The sequence below is a fragment of the Nematostella vectensis genome, chromosome 6, assembly GCF_932526225.1.
Source record: "Nematostella vectensis chromosome 6, jaNemVect1.1, whole genome shotgun sequence".
In the NCBI taxonomy this organism is placed as follows: Eukaryota; Metazoa; Cnidaria; class Anthozoa; order Actiniaria; family Edwardsiidae; genus Nematostella; species Nematostella vectensis.
The window spans coordinates 3,978,325-4,000,858 of record NC_064039.1 but is presented as its reverse complement, the minus strand read 5'-3'; the positions used below and the strand labels follow the sequence as shown (position 1 = coordinate 4,000,858).

Genomic DNA, 22,534 nt, shown 5'->3' with positions numbered 1-22,534 from the left:
TAACGCCACACCTACAATTTCTCCGTCACTGAATGAGACAACTAGTTCTGCATATGAAACTATAGCAGTTAACGCCACACCTACCATTTCTCCGTCACCAAATGGGACAACCAGTTCTTTGTATGAAACCATAGATGTTAACGCCACACCTACAATTTCTCCGTCACTAAATGAGACAACTAGTTCTGCATATGAAACTATAGCTGTTAACGCCACACCTACCATTCCTCCGTCACCAAATGGGACAACCAGTTCTTTTTATGAAACCATAGATCTTAACGCCACACCTACCATTTCTCCGTCACCAAATGGGACAACCAGTTCTTTGTATGAAACCATAGATGTTAACGCCACACCTACCATTTCTCCGTCACCAAATGGGACAACCAGTTCTGTGTATGAAACTATAGCTGTCAACTCAACGACTTCCATTTCTCCGTCACTAAATGAGACAACTAGTTCTGCATATAAAACTATAGCTGTTAACGCCACACCTACCATTTCTCCGTCACCAGATGGGACAACCAGTTCTATGTATGAGACTATAGCTGTTAATGCTACGCCTACCATTTCTCCGTCACCAAACCGGACCACCAGGTCTGTGTATGAATCTTTACCTGTCAGCGCAACGACTTCCAGTTCTACTTATGAAACTGTAGCTGTTAACGCCACAACTACAATTTCTCCATCACCAAATGGAACAATCAGTTCTGTGTATGAAACTTTAGCTGTCAACGCAACACCTTCCATTTCCCCGTCATCAAACGAAACAACTAGTTCTACGTATGAAACTGTAGCTGTTAACGCCACACCTACCGTTTCTCCGTTACTGAATGGAACAGCCAGTTATCTATATGAATCTATTGCTGTTAATGCTACCCCCACCATTTCTCCGTCACCAAATGGAACAACCAGTTCTTTGTATGTAACTATAGCTGTCAACACAACGAATTCCAGCTCTCCTTTTGAAACTGCAGCTGTTAACGCCACAACTACCATTTCTCCGTCACCAAATGGAACAACCAGTTCTGTGTATGTAACCATAGTTGTCAACACAACGACTTCCATTTCTCCGTCACCAAATCGGACAACCAGTTCTATGTATGAAACCATAACTGTCAACACAACGACTTCCAGCTCTCCTTTTGAAACTGCAGCTGTTAACGCCACAACTACCATTTCTCCGTCACCAAATGGAACAACCAGTTCTGTGTATGAAACCATATCTGTCAACTCAACGACTTCCATTTCTCCGTCACCAAATGAAACAACCAGTTCTATGTATGTAACTATAGCTGTCAATTCAACGACTTCCAGCTATTCTTTTGAAACTTCAGCTGTTAACGCCACAACTACCATTTCTCCGTCACCAAATGGAACAACCACTGCTGTGTATGAAACTTTAACTCTTAACGCAACGACTTCCAGTTCTACGTATGCAACTGTAGCTGTTAACGCCACACCTACCATTTCTCTATCGCTAAACGGAACAACCAGTTCTGTATATGAAACCATAGCTGTCAACTCAACGCCTTCCATTTCTCCATCACCAAATGGAACAACCAGTTCTGTGTATGAAACTATAGCTGTCAACTCAACGCCTTCCATTTCCCCGTCACCAAATGGGACAACCAGTTCTGTATATGAAACCATAGCTGTCAACTCAACGCCTTCCATTTCTCCGTCACCAAATGGGACAACCAGTTCTGTATATGAAACCATAGCTGTCAACTCAACGCCTTCCATTTCTCCATCACCAAATGGAACAACCAGTTCTGTGTATGAAACAATAGCTGTTAACGCCACACCCACCATTTCTCTGTCACCAAATGGGACAACCAGTTCTGTGTATGAAACCATAGCTGTCAACGCCACACCTACCATTTCTCCGTCACCAAATGGGACAACCAGTTCTGTGTATGAAACTATAGCTGTCAACTCAACGCCTTCCATTTCTCCGTCACCAAATGGGACAACCAGTTCTGTGTATGAAACTATAGCTGTTAATGCTACGCCTTCCATTTCTCTGTCAACAAACGAAACAGCCAGTTCTCCGTATGAAACTATAGCTGTTAACGCCACACCTACCATTTATCCGTCACCAAATAGGACAACCAGTTCTATGTATGACACTATAGCTGTCAACTCAACGCCTTCCATTTCTCCGTCACCAAATGGGACAACCAGTTCTGTGTATGAAACAATAGCTGTTAACGCCACACCTACCATTTCTCTGTCACCAAATGGGACAACCAGTTCTGTGTATGAAACCATAGCTGTCAACGCCACACCTACCATTTCTCCGTCACCAAATGGGACAACCAGTTCTGTGTATGAAACTATAGCTGTTAATGCTACGCCTTCCATTTCTCTGTCAACAAACGAAACAGCCAGTTCTCCGTATGAAACTATAGCTGTCAACTCAACGCCTTCCATTTCTCCGTCACCAAATGGGACAACCAGTTTTATGTATGAAACCATAGCTGTGAACGCGACATCGACATCAGTAGGAACCAGTAAAGTGTATGAAACCATCTTACCAAACGCGACATCAACAATTGGCTTGTCTCAGAACTCAAGCCGTCTATTTGAAACTGACTCTGTCGCTCTATCACCAAATGTGACCTTTGTTACAACAAGACCTTCCAGTAAGGAGGCCAGTAGCTCGTTCCTATCGCTGGTATTCTCAGCAGATGTGCCGACCTCCTCACCAAGTGTTTTATCACCAAATGTGACCTTTGTTACAACAAGACCTTCCAGTACGGAGGCCAGTAGCTCGTTCCTATCGCTGATATTCACAGCAGATGTGCCGGCCTCCTCACCAAGTGTTTTATCAGCAAGTTTGTCCTCCCTTTCGACCCATACTGGGAGCAGTATTGTAGGTCTACCAATATCATCTTCTATAACAAGCACAGCCACCCAAACAGACATACGATCAATAGGCACGAAAAGTAGCATTGATGTATCTTTGCCGTTTTCCTCTTCGTTGGCCGTGAGAAGCACTCCTGTCGCTGCCTCCTCGGAAGGTATTGATATGGGAATGACAGAATCTCTCTCAGCTCATTTGATGTCTCCGATTTCATCGGTATCATTTACAGTGTTGAGTACGGAGAAGTATCCAAGCCATAGCCTACCGATATCGTCATCATTACCAAAAGAAACTTCTATTTTATCGCCTACGAAAACCATCACGACGCCCTTCACTTCGTCAGAAGCAATGACAACGTCGGCCTCTTCATTAACATCAAGATCCAAAGAGGTAGAAACTGCTTCATCTTCAATGGGTTTATTAAGCTCATTGCAGCCTTCATCGATAGACACAACAAGTAGCATTATTAGTAGAGAGGAGTCTAGCTTACCTCTTACACCATCACCTTTCACGTCAAGTATCGAAGATTTGGTAACCACTTACACAAGCCAAATACTCTCAACCATGGCAGACGCACCAAGTACAATGATAAAAAGTGTTTCTCTAGTCCTGAAAAGTCCGACGCCATCACACTCATATTTAACATCAAATATCGAAGACCTAGTAACCCCTTCGATAGCCTTAGCAACCTCAGCAATTTCGGTCATGGTAGACGCAAGCAGTAGCGCCAGCGCAAGTGGTTCACAGGTCTTATCGACCCCAGTCGATAAGACCCCACAATCACCTCCATCTTCGACTTCAAGTATCATTGTCCTAGTAACCTCTTCGCCTTCGATAGCCTTAGCAACCTCAGCAATTTCGGCCATGGTAGACGCAAGCAGTAGCGCCAGCGCAAGTGGTTCACAGGTCTTACCGACCCCAGTATTGACACAATCACCTCCATCTTCGACTTCAAGTATCATTGTCCTAGTAACCTCTTCGCCTTCGATAGCCTTAGCAACCTCAGCAATTTCGGCCATGGTAGACGCAAGCAGTAGCGCCAGCGCAAGTGGTTCACAGGTCTTACCGACCCCAGTATTGACACAATCACCTCCATCTTCGACTTCAAGTATCCTAGTCCTAGTAACCGCCTCGCCTTCAATAGGTGTACCTACCTCAGCATTGTCAACCGTTGTTGACCTCGAGAGTAGCGCGACTAAAAGCGTTTCTCAAGTTTTGTCTAGTCCAGTTATATCGCCGTCGACTGTTAGCCCGGTAGCTCCTTCTAGCTCCATCTTTCTCCCAAGTATGAATGATACTGAAGAGCTTGTCGTTATCGTGCTTGCTGTTCCTGTAAACGAGGACGTGTCAAGCGATGAGTTCAAGAGCAAGATGGAAAAGGATTTGCTTAATATGTTCAAGTGAGTACCAATAATGATAAGCTTCTTGTGAGGTGTTCAACTCTTACCCCCTGCTTTCCCATTCCCCAAAAACAATTGACAAGTAGTTGTTCAGACTACTTTAAAAGTAACCTTACCTTTCTTCTACACGACTCGTGGCACACTTGACTTGTTGACTTTGGATCCGATTTAGTGAGACTGCTGTTTGGGTTTTACTTTGAATATTGAAATGACTTTGCAAATTATAGTTTTTTTTATTTATTTGGAAATTATAGTTTATTGTGTATTATTTCATGCAAGTGGGCCTTTTATTATAGGATCAATTAAATTTGAGATCGGCTCAAGCGGATCGATCACATAGTCTTTAAGTGACCTTTTGAATGGCTGTAGCAGCGGCTGAGGCACTGGGGCAGGAGTTCCGCTTTTCCCTAAAGGTTAAAAAGATATATAAGAAAATGACCAATAGGGGCGTGGCTGTGTCCCCCAATATTTTATTATATTTTTTATACGATTTAATCCACAAAAGGTTTCCATTACGTAGAAGTAAAAAACCTCTTGAGGGATGGTCCCTCAATAACATTTGGAGAAAGACTGTTTCATCAAGCTATTTTTCCTGGGAAATAGTTATGCTGATATGCCTTTGTGTTACAGTCCACTTCATAGGATCTGGTACTGCCTGGTTTTACTTTAGTTTAAGGGCTTAATTTGCTCGTTTGTTTTGCCCCCCCCTCCCCCCTAATGTTTCTGTGTCCCGCCTCCTCTCCCCAATATTTCAAGACCTGCTGCAGCCTCTTGTGGGAGTGACTGCATATGGACGATAAACGCATTCTAACATGATAAACGTCCTGATTGTACGCAATAGTGAGGCCGTCAAAAAGGACAGTGCGCGTAGACGTCGGCAAGTCGTGGAGGAAACAAGAGAGTTATCAGGATTTATCGAGGCTCTGAAAAGACGTGATGTATCTAGGAAGTACTATGTGAAACACGCAAGATTCCGACGAGCAACAAACGATTATCGAGTGCAGGTGATCATCTAGATGGTTTTGTTAGCGCAGTGTGCTATTGATGTAGACCACGTTGGTTTTGTGTGTTATTATTACGGCTGTTGTTGTTGATACTGCTGTTGTTGTTACTGTTTTTGTTTCTGTTCTTGTTGTTATTACTGTTGTTGCTGTTTATGTTTTTGCTTGTTCTGCTTTTGTTGTGCTTTTTGCTTTTTATGTGCTTGTTGTTGTTGGTTTTGATGGCTGAGGTGTTGTTTCCATCGTTCCTCTCGTTTTCCGTGTTCATATTTGTGTCGCTGTTCTTGTTTTTTTTTTTAGTGTGATGATAATATGTTTGATTTTCAACCCTACACCTGTACAATTCTGATCTGTTTCAATCTGTTGTGGCTCAGGTGGTGAGTGTTAAGCGTGTAAACCCCGAGAGCGAGATGGTGGAAATTCAGTATCGCGTACTGCAGGGTAACCGCATCGTTCCCGCGGCTCAAGTCACAGAACTGACGTCCAAACTCAGTAAAGGGGAGATTGGCAAAGTGATGGAATACACGGTAAGCTAGGACACGGGTGGAGTTGAAATACAGAGTAAAGTAGGATACATGTAAGATAATCACTACGCAGACTAACCTTTTTACAGAGCATCGATATCATGAGTATCAGAAGCACCATCACTATTAAATAACTGCTATCAGTAACATTATAATACATATGAACATTCTATCGTAATAAACCGTGTTCACGATGTTGCGCTCGCATCCAAAATCCCAGACTTGCGGACCACAGCTGATCCAAGAAGCAGACGTAGGGGAATTTGAATTTTCTATAGCTTTGTCTGTAAACTCCACTTTATACACCATTTTATCCGCAGTGGACAGCTGGTCTGTGGCATTTTGGATGCGCGCGCAACATCGTGAAAACGGTTTATTGCTGTCATCATCATCATTATCGATAATATCGCCAAAATAAGCCTGAATATCATTGAAAAAAACTGCCGTTGTGATCATCTTCATAAGCATTATAATCATCAGTATTTCCATTATCATCCGCTTCATTATAATCATCATAGAAAATCTCCAGCGTTACAATATCATTATCATTATCTTTATGAATACCATCCTCATCACGACATTTAAAACGAGCCTCAGCATCTCAATCATAATATAATTTCACCATCATCATCCCAAAATTATACCCCAGAATTAAAATTATATATACAACAAATTATACAACGGTTTATTTGCAAAAAAACTTCAAAATTACCATCCACGATTGAAGTCTTTTACTTTGTTAATGATATTTGATTAAAAGTTTATCAGTCACTTGCTTGAATAAGCCGATGGAAATGGATTCTTTGTGTGATTCGGCATTGAGCGGGATCATAAAATGGCGGAGTGATTGGCCTCTTAAACGACGAGTCATTGATTGGGTGTCATGACAGGTCGAGCGACGCCCCTATCCCGCTGCCGTCCAAGCTACTGCCCAGCCCGCCACGAAGGGTACCGATCCCGTATGGACCGCTGTTATCGTAGCGTGCTCGGTCATCGCCATCATCATCATCCTCATCATTTACATCAAGTGCGTGGCGCGCAAGAGAAAGAGAGTAAGAAGCTTTACTCCTGAACAGGTCAAGGTACGTTATCAAATATTTGAGATCTTACGCTCTAAGTTGGCCGATTTATACACCTTTAAAACCCTATTAAGGTCACGCAGTAACGCAGCATAAAATTATCAACCCTGTCATTTTTGACTACAATTAAATTTCACTAAAATATCATTCTTTGGAGGGATATCCCTGTTAGATATGAAACTCCAAACACAGTGCAAATGGTAAAACCTCTGAAAATGCCGTTTGAATTCGAAGCAAAATTTAGAGGAAGGACACCCTTGGGGGGGGGGGGGGGCGTCATTAACAGCATCATTGACGTTTCTAAATTGTCCATATTAGGCGGGTACTTAATCTCTTGGACTATTTTTATCGAGAAAACTTCTCTTTATAGCGAGACTTCCTTATTAACGGGTGTCCCTAGAGCGGTATGTACTATATATGTAGTACTATGTACTGCATGAATAATGGAGCAAAAAAGTAACAGAACAGAACATTTCCCCACTAGGAGCTACCTTCCCCCCCCCCTTTTTGTTGTTGTTTGTAAGTGTAGGATCGTAACGTTAGCCAGACACTCTCCGCTTTGTCCTGCAGAGCGACGCTCCAAGTCCTCCAGTAAACGCGTCACGTGACCTGCCATATTACCGGGAGTACCCTACCAAACCAAAAGACTTGTACCGAGGGAAGAAACCACGCCGACAACGGTAACCCACACACATCATGCCATTTTCTTCTTTCCTCTAAAAATGTATCCCAGATTAATTTTTTCTTTTAATGAAAACCACATCAGCATACAGTTCATTTTGTGTGTTGTTTTTTCTTTATAGGCCAAGTTCAAGTAGTGAAAGTAGTGATGAGATAATGGCAAATAAAACCCTCCCTCCCCTCCCTAAACATTCAGCCCTGGAGCCGGACGTGGAGATTCATCAACCACGAGAGAAACATCTGCGCCGAATCGAGGTGAAAGAGCGAGACGAAAGACCTCGTAAGTTCACCGAGGATCACGCGAGGGCAGCCGAGAGGTTTCCGACCGACAGGCGCTCGAACATTTCCGAAAAACGACCGAAGTCCGCCGAGAGGTACCCGAAGAGGACAAAACAAGAGAATATAGAGGTAGGGAAAATTTTGAGGTTATGATGAATATGGTTGTGTTGTTGGTTATGATGTCCATGATGATGTTGCAGTGCTGTTTGAAACTAATGTTGATGATTAATACAATAATGATGTATACAATGATGATAATGGTGAACTTCCGCTGTTCGTGTACAGATGAAGCATGTAGCGGGAGTGGTGGAGAACACCAATCAACTTGGTCAAAATTTGCTGCTGGCGCATGACCCCATGACTAGGCCCCAGGTCCCTGTCCGCCTCTCACCCCTGCCACCTCTGGTCCAGACCCCGCTCATCACGGGCAAGTCACCGCGCGGGAAGATGAACACAGAGTCAGGACTACCGCAGGTATATAGCCATGTTTTCTCCGTCAGGAGAAACTAATAACTACAAGGGCAAATTAGGACTACCGCAGGTATATAGCCATGTCTTACTCTATTACGAGAAACTAAATAACTAACGAGGACAAAATCAGGACTACCACAGTTATTGCCATGTCTCCCTCCATTAGGAGAAATCAAGTCACTACATTGATAAGGGGGGTTTTCTCGGCTTTGGGAAGATGACTATTAGTTTCATATAAAACAGTCAGAACATAATGAAAGCACAAAGATATGTAAAGGAGTATATACCATAAAATAACTATGTACTATATAATAACAACATATTATAAAATAACAACATATTATAGAATAACAATATACTAAAATGACTAAAGAAAAGGATCATAGCATATTTTGATCATAATATTAACATTAAAAAAAGAATGATTCAATATATTGGTGATAACACACGAATAATTGTTTTCAGTTATCTTAAATATGTTAAATTTTAACAGTTACATCATTTTTGTTTGTGAATTACCGCTACTGCAAAAAATCTTAATTACAATCCCGAACAGTATCGTCATCGTCATCAACACAGTAATTATCACCACCACCATCATCAACGATCACTACCACTGCCATCATCATCATCATCATCATTATATTATCATCATCATATTATCAAAATCATCACCATTATCATCATAATCACCTCCATAGCATCACCACCGCCATCATCACCATCATTCTATCACCATCATCACCAGCATACTATTATCAACACCATCATCATCATCATAATATCATCTTCATCACAATCACCATAATCATCACCACCATAATATCATCATCATCACCATACTATTATCATCATTATCACAATCATACTACCACCACCACCACCACCATCATCACACTACCTCTACCACCATCATCATCATTTTACTGTAATCATCATTATCACCATCACCACCGCCATCATCACCATCATACTATCATCGCCATCACCATCATCAGCACCACCATTATTCCAGGCTCCGCTCTCTCCTAAAAGTGCTCGCGTTTGGTCTCTCAGGCCTGGAAGGAGCCTGTACCTCTACAAGAGCTTCATAACTTAGCGGTCACTAATCTTGGCCGTGAGCTCGACACCAGTAACCCGGATGATGCCATGTATATCCAGGTAACGATAAACGCGCTTTGTAAGGTCGATATAAATTAATAAGAAGCTATAAACTGGCTTTTTAGATCAATTTTATGTAACAACTAATGACGTTTTTGGGAAAATAATAAACAACTTACTAAAAAACTGTTACATTACATTTAACAACTTTGACATTAAAAAGTAAAAAAAAGTCTAAATTAGCTGTCAGAGCAAGTAAGAAATTTATGATTAGATCAACTTGTAATAAATTTGTGTAAACATGTAAATTTTACTAATAAAAATGAATGCCTATAAATTATTTCCTATGTTTCATTTCCTATACTTTATATAAATAGTTACGTTATCGCTTACCTGTACTTCATAACCCCAGGCAAATGTCGAACGCTGGAGGAACAAACAGAGACAACGCGAGAAGCTGCGTCAGGAGATGCGAGAAAAAGAGCGAGCGAAGGAAGAAAAACTCAAGCGGGAGAATGTAGAGGCCGAGAATCAAGACCAGGTATGTAGTGAGAGCACTCGATGTAACCCACCCGAAAATGTTTTTAAAAGGGGATGTGTTTGTGAAGGAAATGCATAATGAACTGTCCATACATATTTGTGTGTCCTCGGAAAAGTATTAACCATGCTACACTGTAAGTCAAACCCGTCTATTCTATTTTATTTAGATGAGGCTAAATTAAATATGTTGCGCTTCTCTTCATTCTAGGCTCTCCCACCGCTAGAAATGTCCTACGATGCAATGTAAGTACCTATCAGTGCGTAGTGCACAGTTAATGTTTCAAGATTAACAGCCTCTTTGTAAGAAAAATAAATCGTACTTTCTTTATATAAAACGTGTGCAATAGACGACTCACACCAAGGAATCACGGGGGAAGTAAAAACAACAAAAGGCAACTTATGCAGTTTCTATGTCAGAAAATGCTTATTATCGTCGCTCTTTTCGTCGATCTCTGACGTGACCGCCATTTCTGTGTTATTTTGGCGTAAGTTTGCCACTCAAAATGTCACGTGATTTCTTAGTCCTAGTCGCCTATTTTGTATTTATTAGGGGGGTCCTTAAGACAGAATGTTCCCTTCTAATTTATACTTTACTTAGAATTCTGGGTGCACTTCCTTTTCCCAGCAGCCGTCGACAGAAGTCTCGGAGAGACCGCTGGCTGCATAATCGCGTGGGCACAAGCGACTCAGTTGACAGCAGTAGCACTATGGGTAGCGGCACGGAAACGAGGCTTGAAGAGGAAGAATTACTGAAACAGGAACTTGAGAGATTAAAAAGGAAGAGAAAGAAAAGGAAAGCTAAAAAGGTGATACTTGTAGTCTTACATGCTTTATTCTCTGCTTATTATGGGAGTGTACACTTATTGTGGCGTTATTATGCTGGGAAAACGCCGTTCTTTCCATTCATCATCCCATACGCGAATACATGTTTATAAACATAGAACAAAAAAGTTTGTTCATTTGTATGCATTTGCATTTGGAACGTCACAAGAAAAGAAAGGCGTCTGGCCTTAGTAATAGGTCTTGAACCGAACCAGTCATATAATGCTGTGCTTATTTATTCCTTGATCTTGGAAGTAAGATACAGTAGACTTGAGTTTGTTGGTATGTAGAATTCACCACTAGTATGTATTGTGATTCGTAGCAGGCGCAAGGGCGAGTTGGCGTCAGCGGTCGTGTTGCTAAATCGTCCGCCCAGGATGCCTTGCGTGAATCAAACTGGGTAACTGACGATGCACCACAGGGAGTCCGTCTGGTGGCGGTCAGGCCACATGACCAAGTGAGTGTTCTGGTTCATCCACACAATTAACAATATGCAAGGATTTAAATGGACCATTTAGCACTAACAATGCTTGGCTGGTATGATTATAGATGGATCATAACACACAGGGAGCCCATCCTCAGCGGCAGCACCCAGTAGCACCGGTAAGCACGACTTCATTAAGGGCATCCACAGGTATCCCCTCTCGAACCTCTGCGTTCATCCACAGGTATCCCCTCTCCAACCTCTACTGTAATCCACAGGCATCCCCTCTGTTATTCTCTAACGTCATCCACAGGGATCCCACTCTACAGCTTACACTCCATTCCCAGGTATTCCTTTTGCGACTGACCGTCAAATGTTTGTGCTGATCTGATCGCGCCTTCCACAGGTATCCCCTCGGCAACAGCAGAGCCAATATATTCACGATCTGCTAAACAATAGCTATCCCATCATACCCAAAGTAGGCGAGCCTGCGTCTCCATATGTCAGCAGTCCTCGCGAATCGGTGCTAATAGACGTAGCAGAGGAAGTACCACCAGACGTTAATCTGTACGAGTCCATTGCCAGTAAGTATTCCCTGTTCCTGATTCCTCACTTTTCTGTGTTCATTGCGCGAACATGCCCGAGGAGAGGGAAGTAGAACGCTATACAAAGACCACTTCTCTCCTCTGTACTTATGTGACTATTGCATTAGTCAAGCTGTACCTCTCTGCTCTTTTGGCTACAGTTAGTGATTTTTGTTTTGTTTTTCTTTGCGGATGATAACTCTTGCTTCTGGTCAGCAAGCTGTATCTAGTAGCTTGTCATGTGACCTCTTATCTAGTAGCTTGTCATGTGACTTCTTATCTAGTAGGTCGTCCTTTCTCTTTTATGATAAATCAAATTGTGCTTTCTTCTTTCTTTGATCTCCGTCGAGTGGATGCCCTTAGCAGGTAGGTCGTTCTTCTTTATTCTCTTCTTCTCTATTTCTTCTTTATATCTATTTCTTTTTTTTTCCGTCTTTATTGTCATTGTGTCTTTAAAAAATAAATTGTATCACATTAAACATAAAAAATCCCTCCCTTCACTAAATTAGTCCAGCTAGACCTATCGACTTTTACTTTTTTTCATTTTCTCTTTCCACAGTTTATTTTATTAAGTCCCTAAGGATGGTGTCATCATCAACCTAGCCATACTTCTTTCATTTGTCATTCATTTGTACACACAATTCTAGTCATATTTATTTTGCTCTAATCCACCGTACAGTCCTCTCCCCTCAATAATACAGACGGTAGTTGGTGTTTTATATTAAGGTGTCTCTGAACCATATTGTTTGCCTCATCTAACAAAACGCATCTGTTTTTGACAGTCCCGGATCCGTACGTTCCCCAGTACGGAGACAGCATCTCATTCGAAGACGAGACTTCTCCGCGCTACTACGATAACAACAACACGTACGAGGAACCAAGCCTAACTCCTGCCGCACTACCCGAATCCTCCCTCACGTACCCGAACGGGCCGGTCCCGCAGCCAAAGGTATTCGTTCCCACGGCACACGCGCGAGGCCTGACGGGTCCAACTACATCCTCGCCAATCAAGGGTAGGCCCACATCCGCACGACAGAGTCCACAAGGAACAAGACCCACGAGACCATCCTCGGCGCACGCGTCGCCCTCTTCCATATATGCCCCGAGGGACCCGAGACAGTTTGCACGTGAGGTGCCTCCAGAGCCGAGACCGTTTGCTCAAGAAGTGCCCCAAGAGGCGTCAGCACCTCGACGATACGGCACCAGGCCTACATCGGCTGCATCCACTCAGCCCAGTCTAGGGACTTCTCCGAGATACATGCGCGAGCCTCAAGGGACACGTGAGCCGAAAGACCCTTACCAAGAGGCCAGATCCATCTTAGAAAATGCTCAAAGACAGGTGGATAGATTTGAGCGAGGTCGACCCCGGGATGAGCCAGATGCAGGATACAGCACGCCCCAGAGGGGGTCAGGTTATTCCATGCCCCAAAGACCCCCGGACAGAGGGGTACCGCGTGTAACACGCATCCCACCCACGCCTGGAAAGGCGGCCCAGGGCCAGATAGCCGCTCTTGAGAAAGCAGAGCTTGAGGCCCAGATGCTTGTCTCGCGTGCTTTGGCACGTGCACGTGGTAATGTCAGGACATGAAAATGTGCACGCTGGTATGTATATAGAAATTTGCAGGACACAAATGCAAGTAAACTTTGCGATATGTAATAAATTGTATTTCATCATAGCAAAAGTTGTATGTATGTTTAACACGCTATCAGGCACGTTTGTTTGTCGTGCTTTACTCCGTATTACATATGCACATAATCAGACTTCTATTTCTAAATTATGATATTTTCAAGAAATTAAAGTAACTCCGTTATCCGTCCTTTTCTACTGCATTTCATTGTAAATTAAGACTGCACTACTGTTTATGTTTTACTGGTATACTCTTGGAATGTTAAAAAGTCTATTTTTGTATGATAAAGTGAAAGGTTCATTTGTACAGTAAATATAGTTTTCTAGGAAAATATATACAAGGTTCTAATTAAGCTATTTGAGTAAATAGTATTAATATTAGCTTTGATTGTACATGCTTATGAAATCGCTATAAATTAATATAATTTTTAGTACAAGATGTAAAGATCATCCTTATAGAACAAATTTATATGTAAATCAAGAGAATATGAATAAAAGACAACATGCCTAAATTTTACTTCTTTACACCGTTGTTTTGAGCTTGTCCATTCGAGGGTTACTGGCGTATTAGGGCACTGGGGGAGTACTAGCCTCGGTTTGAGGTAGTCTCACGCGCAGGCGTTCTTTGTGTCGGTCACGCAACGCTCCCATTCAGTGGGGATGGGAGCGTTGCGTGAAAGACATGAGGAGTTAAAAAGGTTTTTTTTATTGTTTTATTTTAAGCTCCAAGTAGTTCTCGCTGATATGCTCTTGAATTTGTCCTAAACCGAGGCTCACACTGTTCCGCGTCCCTAGTCCGTATATCCAGCGGACATAGTAGAATTGATGGCTACTTCGTGTAGCCATCAATAGGGTTAGAGTCAGTATCTAGGACACTAATGCTGTGTTTACACTTGAGTGTCCAACCTAGGTTGAGTAACTACCCAACCTAGGTTAGATTTAAAGTGTGTGTGAACACGCTCCAAATAGCCACTTATGTACCGGCAATTACAAAGGATCCGTAGGTTCCGTTGAGCTGAACCATTCCAGGAGGCATGGTTGAGCGTACGCAACCGAGGTTACAGGCAAATCTGCTGACAGTTCTTTTCAGCTATCGCTTTCCGATGTCAGTCATTTCTCAAATAGTGTTTACTCAATCGTCATGAGATTACCACATGTTTTCGAGATCTGCACATTTTGCTGGACATTTTACAACAATTCTTCTCAACAAACTAGTTTTCAAGTCAAGGGACCGCGAATCCCTAACGTACTAGCGCAAACAATTCAACGAAAATGACAAATATAATAGAAAAGATCAGGCAAGGTGGTCCCTAAAGGATCATCTTTAATTTTAGTGAATCATATTGTGGGCAGAAGCCACAACAGAATAACAAAGGGCCAAAAAATCATAATAATCGCAGCAGCAATTTGACCTCGGAATTCAAATTTGCTGTGTTATGTTTCAACCGTTCGCGTAAAGTTTGTTTTCAAGGTGTATCCCTGTGGAAGTTCTCTCTATGAAGTATACTGTCCCTAGCCCCAAAGTATCGTATATGTGATAGAAAATCATTAGTACAGCGGGGTTGCCTTCTGTTCAGCTAGAGCTTGCCTCTGCGATTCTCTGCGAATTATCTCTCGTTGCCTCAGCTTATTCAGTTTCCGTTCAATGCCCACCTGCAAGACAGAAAATGGCTATTTTAAGCATTTGATCTGGGTCTTGCCAAGAACAAGCTTCCCTAGAGTCAAATGTTCCCAGAGAAGACAGGCAGATACTTGGTGTAGTATTCACAAGCATACTAATATCTTTACGCTTATTGAATCACTTCGCGAGAATACCTTCTGTTCGAGGTCTGTAACTGAAACTTGTTCTTCTGAGGGTTGCGACCCCATTTGACCCAGGGGAACTACATCAAACCACGCCTATTAAAAAAACAAAAGATATAATCCTGTCTTAAAATATTCGGGCGGTCTGACACCTGGATTGGACGAAGCGATTGACCTTCATTTTCAAACCATTCAGTAGCCCTCTCCTTACCGATATATTTTTCTATGTTGGCCATGGGAACCGAACGTTTTGTCGAGGTTGTGAATCGACAAAAAAGGGAGGGGAGAGGAGGGTTTAATGAGAGCTACCGGTTTTTCCAAGTACAAACCCATCCATTTTTTTTCTTCAATTGTTACATACCCTCTTTACCCCCTCGACCGCCTACTAGTATCCATGGTAGATCCACGTCGAAAACAAAGAACTTTGTGTTCACTTTTGTCCTCTAGCTCACCTGGATCGGTTTAATGGGCATCACATGATCAGAGATAGAGGCTCTCACTTGCCCATCTAAAGTTAATCATTGACAATGTTAATTAGACTTCTTCATAAAAAGAAAATTCTATAAATTCTTGTTTTAGTCCATTTCGATTTTGCCCCCCACCCCCTCGCGCGCAAAAACAAATACACTAAAACGAGAAATTACGTTAGTCACAAATATCAACATCAATGATTCGAGTAATTGCTTCACCTTTTAATGATGGGCTTTCGGTCTCCTCCAAGAATGTCACGAGTTTTGCTGATGGCGCGAACATTTGGTCAAAGTCGATATCATTCGCGTTATAGTGGTGTTGCTCTCTAGTCGCAGTGATGACTTCTTCAACTGGCGCAGTATGACTCATATCTAATGTCACTCTAGCGTTCGTATGACTTGCTGCTGCAGTCGGGTCAGAGCTCACATAATCCTCTTCTAGAGTTGACTGAGAGTTTCCAGGATACGTTGCTAGGGTCGAGTATGTGTCCTTATGATCCTTTTCTAGGGCCAAGCGGTTGTCTTTAGTGGGATCTTGAATTTCTTCTTGTGCATAGTTGCCTTTCGTTGCCAAGGTGATCCATTCACCCGCTGACTCGTTTTCAACAAATTGAGGCTCATGAATCCATGCGTTCTGAGATCGAGGAACTTTTGTCTCGTCCTTGCCATAATCATTAGTGCTATAATATACAAATCTAATTAGCACACGTTAAGCTATATTAGATTTTCCACAACACTTCTTCATACAATTATTTCAGGTGAAGAATCTGCCAGGAAACTTAAACCGGGTCATCATAGGCTAGTATGTCGTCAAATCAAGAGAAAATAGGCACCGCTATGGTTGAATCAATGATGATTTACCCTAATTTCTAGATTATAGCTGAGATCTATTCTATGCATCTTTGCGCAATCATATCCCATCCCCTGAAAACAAATTCCAGGTTCTATTTTTATACAAACCTATAAAGGAACGGCTAAAAGCCAGCTTTCAAATTAATCCAGTGGTCTTACCTAACAGGTAAAACTTTTCCTTTCCGAAGTCTCTTCTTGTGGGAGCACAACATGTAGATCACGATACACAGCAGGACGGCAGAACAAATAAACCCCAACACAATTGCGATCGTCACCCCATCATCAACGCCGCTGGACTCCCTTTTCGCTGACTGTGGCTTCGCGGCTCGCTCTACCATCGTGACGTCACTGACTCTGTAACCACGCCACATGGTAGCATTTGACATGCGTAGTACTGAGGTCAGCTTCTCTGAACTGTAATAACCTGCTACTCTGGAATCAAGCATTACATAGAAGTACACCACTACACTGCCTTTCTCGAAGGATTCCACTTTGACCTCTTGAGCTGGAATAAAACTTGACGAGTAAATTGCAGCGATAGTGCGCTCGACGTCTTCGGCTAAGGTTTTAAACATGACGTTTGCTGTATTGGTCAGGTTGGGATGAAACTCGACGTTGGTTAGCTTTAGGGAGCCGTCAATGCGAGTGTACTGAACGGTCGGAATCGAAGTTTGTTGAGAGGAACCTGACGACATTGAGGACGAGGGGGGTGTGATGTAGGGGGTATGGGATATAAAGGAGGAGAATGAAGACAACGAAATGGGCGATGAAAAGGTTGGGAATGAAGAGAAGGGTGGAGAGAAGACGCGAGATGGTAGAAGGGAGGGGGGTGGGTGGGGCAAGGAGGAGAACAAGGAGGGTAAAGACGTGGTGCGGGCTTTGTGGAGGGACGAGAACAAGGAGAGTAAAGACGGTGTGCGTGATTTGTGGAAGGAAGAGAACAACGAGGGTAAAGACGGTGTGTGGGATTTGTGGAAGGAGGAGAACAAGGAGGGTAAAGACGGTGTGCGGGATTTGTGGAAGGAGGAGAACAAGGAGGGTAAAGACGTTGTGCGGGATTTGTGGAAGGAGGAGAACACGGAGGGTAAAGACGTTGTACGGGCTTTGTGGAAGGACGAGAACAAGGAGGGTAAAGACGGTGTGCGTGATTTGTGCAAGGAGGGGTATGAGACAGTAGTGGTAGTGAGCCAAAAGAGGATTGAGTTGACGGGGCTATTTGTGGTTGACACATAAATGATATCAGAAGTGGACTGTGTTGTTCCTATGTCAAGCTTCGTCAGATTGATTATCTGCAAAGGGTTGGTGGCTTTTTGAGTACTATCACTGGTGGTAGTTTTCGAGATAAGCTCTTTCATCGTGTTTCTGGTATGCCCAAGGCTTGGTGAGTACATCATCGGAGACATCGCTGTTGATATCTGTAGCTCTGACTTGAGGCTTAACATAGGCGAAGACACTTTCAAACTTAGCGTTTCGAAATCTAAGATTGTATATTTTTCTGCGGTATTTGACAATAAAAATACAGATTGTGGAGCTATTGTCGAGCTGTGCTTGGTGGGCTCAGTTATTTGTCGTGTTTCTGGTACTACAGCACTGTGTTTTTTAATAGAAGTGTGGTTGGCTAGTAACGAGGTCGTCGGTTTGATCACGGATGTTGCAGCGCCGCTCAGCTCCTCCGAGTCGAACGATACATGGCTTGCACCGTCCTCGTATGTTTTTATACTCTGCAGACCGTTAGTTGAAACGCGTGTATATGTTGACGTCATCACTATAGAACCAAAACGTGTAATTTCTTTGCTATCGTTCAGTCGTCCTTGAGATTTAGAGACTAATGGAGAAGTACATGATGGCGTTGCAGTCATTACTGGTTGAGCACCGATTTCATCAACAGTTGAGGGCTTCATTGAATAGAGTAATGATTGCTTTGAAAGTACTGCAGGTATGAGTGCATCTGGCATCATAGTTTCTAATATCGCTTTTGATCCTCTGCTCCAACTCGCCATGTCACTCTTCAAGTTCGCAGATGTCGTCGTTTGGAGTAAAATGACCTGACTGTCAATCTCGGTGTTTAAAATGTTCTCCAAACCTTGACGTTTATTGGTTGAATCTTTGTACCTCTGTAAAGAATATGAGACGGGACTCTTTAAACCAAATGGACTTGAGGTTGTCTTTGATCGATTTTCTTCATTCGTAGTCACACTTTGTAACGATAAAATCATTACATCACTCAAATTGGACGATAAACTTTGGTCCCTGTCTTCCAGCCTCGCTGAGTATTGATTCTCAATACTGGTTATCGATGTGATAAACGTGCGGACGTCCTCATCTTCAATTGTCTTTCTATTTTCAGATTCTGAAAATGGAATAGCTGAAGTCTGATCGATGGCAGTCGATGGAGGAAGTGAGGTCAAGCTGGGCGTGGCCATGGTAGAACCTCCACTCATATGTGCGCTCCAGAACATGGATGAATACGTGACCTGACTGTCTTTTGAGTCAACGAAGTCCAAGAGCCGATCGCCGATACTAGAGCTTGTAACTATTGACAGCACAGTAGGGTATCGCTCCACCAAGACTTGACTGATGAAGATATCAGAGGACATGGTCACACGGAGAGAGGATAATTGAGCATCACGATGCGATACCACTGGGCTTGCAGTGTTTGTCCTGACGTCAATTATAAGGGGACTAGTTCTAGAAGATGCCAAGTTTAAAGCCAGTGATATATTTCCCGATCTCGGTGCAGAATAACTCTTGTCAACGCCCGGCGTAACAGACTGCTTGAAAGCTACTGATAAAGACGAAGGTTTAACAGAACTGTTAATATGCATGGGTGTCGACGACGAGCCTTCGCTGGTGTGGAATGGGTTGTCGTACTTGCCATATAAAGGCAAAGAAGAGGTTATTAGTCCGTGCGCTGTTATGTACGAGAGTCCTTTTCTGCTGACAGAAAGAGGTTGCGACATCATGTCCTTGGTGTTATGGAGAGGACTGCCGTATAAAGATGTTAATTGTCTATTGACTGATACGATACGCTTACGAGTAGAAGACTCTATGAATGTATTAAACAGCTGATTGGAAGTTATCAAAGTTGTTGTCTCCAGCAGAGCAGAGGGATAACTTGGAGAGATCAAAATATCACCCCTTCCACGAACGAGTGTGGATTCGCTCAGGTGTTGCGCTTGAGATGCCATGAGCCAGTACTCAGATGAAGTACCGAAGTCTTGTGACCAGGGTGACGCTGCTGCAGAGCCAAAAAGTGCGTATGACGTCATTGAGGGATGATTGTTGGATACATCAACTTGAGACGTGCCAGGTCTTCCCCAATCAAGGCTAACAGAGGTTACATCTCCTGTATTAGCTTGGGTGTAATTGCCTGCTTCTAACAGGGGTTTGTCCAGATATTCCGTCGCCAAATGAGTATTGTCTAAAGATGTCGCCTTCTCCATCTTTCTCGAGTCACTAGTTATCGGGTCATCCATAGTTTGCTGGTAGCTTACGCTGACATGTGACGTCAGAGAATGAGTTTCCAGTGCTAATGGCAAAGTAATAAATACAGAAACCTCACTTGCTTCTGAAGACAACACACCTACCAAGGTTGCCCCTAGTGACATAGATGACGTCAGAATGTTGTTTCTCGAAAAACCGGATATTTCAGGATTAAGAATTCTGGAGGGTGAAGACATTTTGCTCTGGATTTTTGTAGATTTCGTCGAGATGTAGAGTGGTGTTTTTGATATAGGTGGAGTAAAAAGAAGCTCTATAAAAGAAAAAGCAGAAAAGATAACTTAACTACATTTTTTTAAAAGGTTTAAGAATGTTTCCTTAAATGTGCAATAGTTAACTGCAAAATATTTATTTAATGATACAATTTAATGATATTGTTTTAAACTTTGAAATCAAACACATCTTTTTAGCATGGAATACAGAACGTGGAAGTACAATGAGAAGAATATTACGGTTCATACGTAATTACCTGAGGTATCGGTACATGAACTGGTTGAGAGGCTGAAAACGGGCAAATAACCCGCAGAAGAAGCGGGCAAATAACTCGCAGATGGAGCGGGCAAATAACCCGCAGATGGAGCGGGCAAATAACTCGCAGACGGAGCGGGCAAATAACTCGCAGATGGAGCGGGCAAATAACTCGCAGATGGAGCGGGCAAATAACCCGCAGAAGAAGCGGGCAAATAACTCGCAGACGGAGCGGGCAAATAACTCGCAGATGGAGCGGGCAAATAACTCGCAGATGGAGCGGGCAAATAACTCGCAGACGGAGCGGGCAAATAACTCGCAGATGGAGCGGGCAAATAACTCGCAGATGGAGCGGGCAAATAACTCGCAGATGGAGCGGGCAAATAACTCGCAGATGGAGCGGGCAAATAACTCGCAGATGGAGCGGGCAAATAACCCGCAGAAGAAGCGGGCAAATAACTCGCAGATGGAGCGGGCAAATAACCCGCAGAAGAAGCGGGCAAATAACTCGCAGATGGAGCTGGTAAATAACCATGAGTTACAGTATTAGCTACTGCTGAAACAGTGGTCGGCTGCCTTGAAGTGGAACGAGATTTCTTCAAGGTAGTCATTGTTGGGCGGGCCTCCGACGTAACAGTGCACTTCTTATCCAAGCTGTTACCGCCATGACTTGCACTGTTGCTTCGTCCTCTTATTATCGCCTGATGGAGGAAAAATACGGCCAGAGAGAAGAGGCTTAAGCCTACCACCAGGATCAGAACTGCAGCTACTACCTTCCGCCACCGCACCGACCGGCCTTCGCCCCCCTCCTCACCGATAACATCAGCTTGGCGGAAGAAGATGGATCCAGTTGATGTCAGAAGGGCTTCCGAGTTTACTGATGTTGTCTCTTCTGAGATCGATTCCAAGGGAGGCGTGCAATTCAGTGTGTATTTTTTTCTTGAAAGCATCCTGCAATTTCAGCCAAGTACTCCCTTGATTGATGTCACCGCCTTCCTCTAAGTGTAGTTGATGTTGCCTGTACGGATAATTTCGATTGACCAGTTCTTCTTTTCTGTATCTGTCCAGTCACCGTATGCAACACATCAAGTATATAGCGGATGAAATTGGTCACTTCCTTTCCGGTGCATTACATTGGATATACTGTAAAAGACAGATTGTACCAGTAACTATTTCTCTACCTCTAAATGCTCACCAGTAAAAACCCTCTGCAATTTCTATCAGCTCAGTCAGTCAACAAGCACAGACGGAAGTTGCGCTTCTTTTCAGTATCTTTAGGTGCCGAAGGCTGGTAGAGCTCTTGAGACGATTCAAGTAATTAAGGGACAAATGTTCCCCGAAAAGAGTTGTTTTTACATCTCCGCAGAATCACTCTCTTGTCGATCATTCCGAATTTATCTTATTTCCAAATTTGAAAGGTCACTATTTCGCAGGAGCTCTTCGGCATACATAACGTGGTGAAATAGACTGTGATTATGCCGTAATTCTCGAGACTTCTCTGCAGTTTGGACACTCTACTTCAAGACAGGTGCTCAAAATCATTGGCAATCCATAACTCAATTGAGGGACAGAACAGGTACTCGAATACAACACGAGAATACCCATAGTATTGTGTCCATCTTGGACAAATAAACAGATCTGCAGAATGATGTAAATCCTTCAATAACATACATTTATTGAGTCTGTAAGGGTGCTTAAGGGTTGGTATGGTAAAAAGAAAATTAAGGTTAAGTTTGCGCAAGATACTCTCCTGGTTTGCTATCTTAATTTTTTAATGCAGTTTTAACTTAAAAGCAAGGTTGATTGGTTAATTGTCTTGAATAGTTGGCAACAGACTCCGTAAGTCTAAAAGTCTCGCTCGTCCAATTATTTTTTAATGTGATTGCGACAAAGCGTTTATTTTCTATAGAGCAATTAAAATAAAAACAAATGCTTAGCTTGCATCCATTGTTTAGTTCCAGAAAATATCCATACCCCCCACCCCCCATTGAGGGGATTGGAAATTCCAGGGGGTGAGGGTTCAAACGCCCAGGAATTT

At 42.9% G+C, this 22,534-nt stretch overlaps 2 protein-coding genes across 16 annotated transcripts in view; one reads left to right on the top strand and one right to left on the bottom strand.

Annotated features, from left to right (window-relative positions):
• The window catches only part of LOC5501987 (mucin-2), a 25,990-nt gene extending 6,991 nt beyond the window's left edge, over positions 1 to 18,999 (top strand). For 6 of the 14 annotated variants that reach the window (XM_048728779.1, XM_048728783.1, XM_048728787.1 and 3 more), the window contains 15 exons: positions 17 to 4,269; positions 5,111 to 5,273; positions 5,645 to 5,797; positions 6,685 to 6,876; positions 7,444 to 7,553; positions 7,677 to 7,962; positions 8,119 to 8,307; positions 9,361 to 9,465; positions 9,818 to 9,946; positions 10,154 to 10,188; positions 10,571 to 10,751; positions 11,090 to 11,224; positions 11,317 to 11,370; positions 11,598 to 11,775; positions 12,558 to 13,914. In XM_048728779.1, coding sequence (XP_048584736.1) covers positions 17 to 4,269; positions 5,111 to 5,273; positions 5,645 to 5,797; positions 6,685 to 6,876; positions 7,444 to 7,553; positions 7,677 to 7,962; positions 8,119 to 8,307; positions 9,361 to 9,465; positions 9,818 to 9,946; positions 10,154 to 10,188; positions 10,571 to 10,751; positions 11,090 to 11,224; positions 11,317 to 11,370; positions 11,598 to 11,775; positions 12,558 to 13,363 — 6,969 coding nt within the window. In that variant the 3' untranslated portion in view covers positions 13,364 to 13,914. Of the gene's footprint in view, positions 1 to 16; positions 4,270 to 5,110; positions 5,274 to 5,644; positions 5,798 to 6,684; positions 6,877 to 7,443; positions 7,554 to 7,676; positions 7,963 to 8,118; positions 8,308 to 9,360; positions 9,466 to 9,817; positions 9,947 to 10,153; positions 10,189 to 10,570; positions 10,752 to 11,089; positions 11,225 to 11,316; positions 11,371 to 11,597; positions 11,776 to 12,557; positions 13,915 to 18,874 lie in introns of those variants that run through there. The other 8 variants (XM_048728782.1, XM_048728786.1, XM_048728785.1 and 5 more) reach the window with 8 other exon arrangements.
• LOC116609436 (mucin-5AC) lies at positions 13,419 to 22,534 on the bottom strand. 2 transcript variants are annotated; one of them, XM_032370261.2, is made up of 6 exons: positions 20,498 to 22,534; positions 16,687 to 20,281; positions 15,895 to 16,355; positions 15,658 to 15,713; positions 15,218 to 15,301; positions 13,419 to 15,055 (listed from the first exon to the last, which is right to left on the bottom strand). In XM_032370261.2, the coding sequence occupies exons 1-6, from the start codon at positions 21,444 to 21,446 to the stop codon at positions 14,951 to 14,953; spliced, it is 5,250 nt and encodes a 1,749-aa protein (XP_032226152.2). In that variant the 5' UTR covers positions 21,447 to 22,534; the 3' UTR covers positions 13,419 to 14,950. The 2 variants fall into 2 exon arrangements, with proteins under 2 accessions (XP_032226152.2, XP_032226153.2); XM_032370262.2 differs by having other exon boundaries at positions 16,687 to 22,534.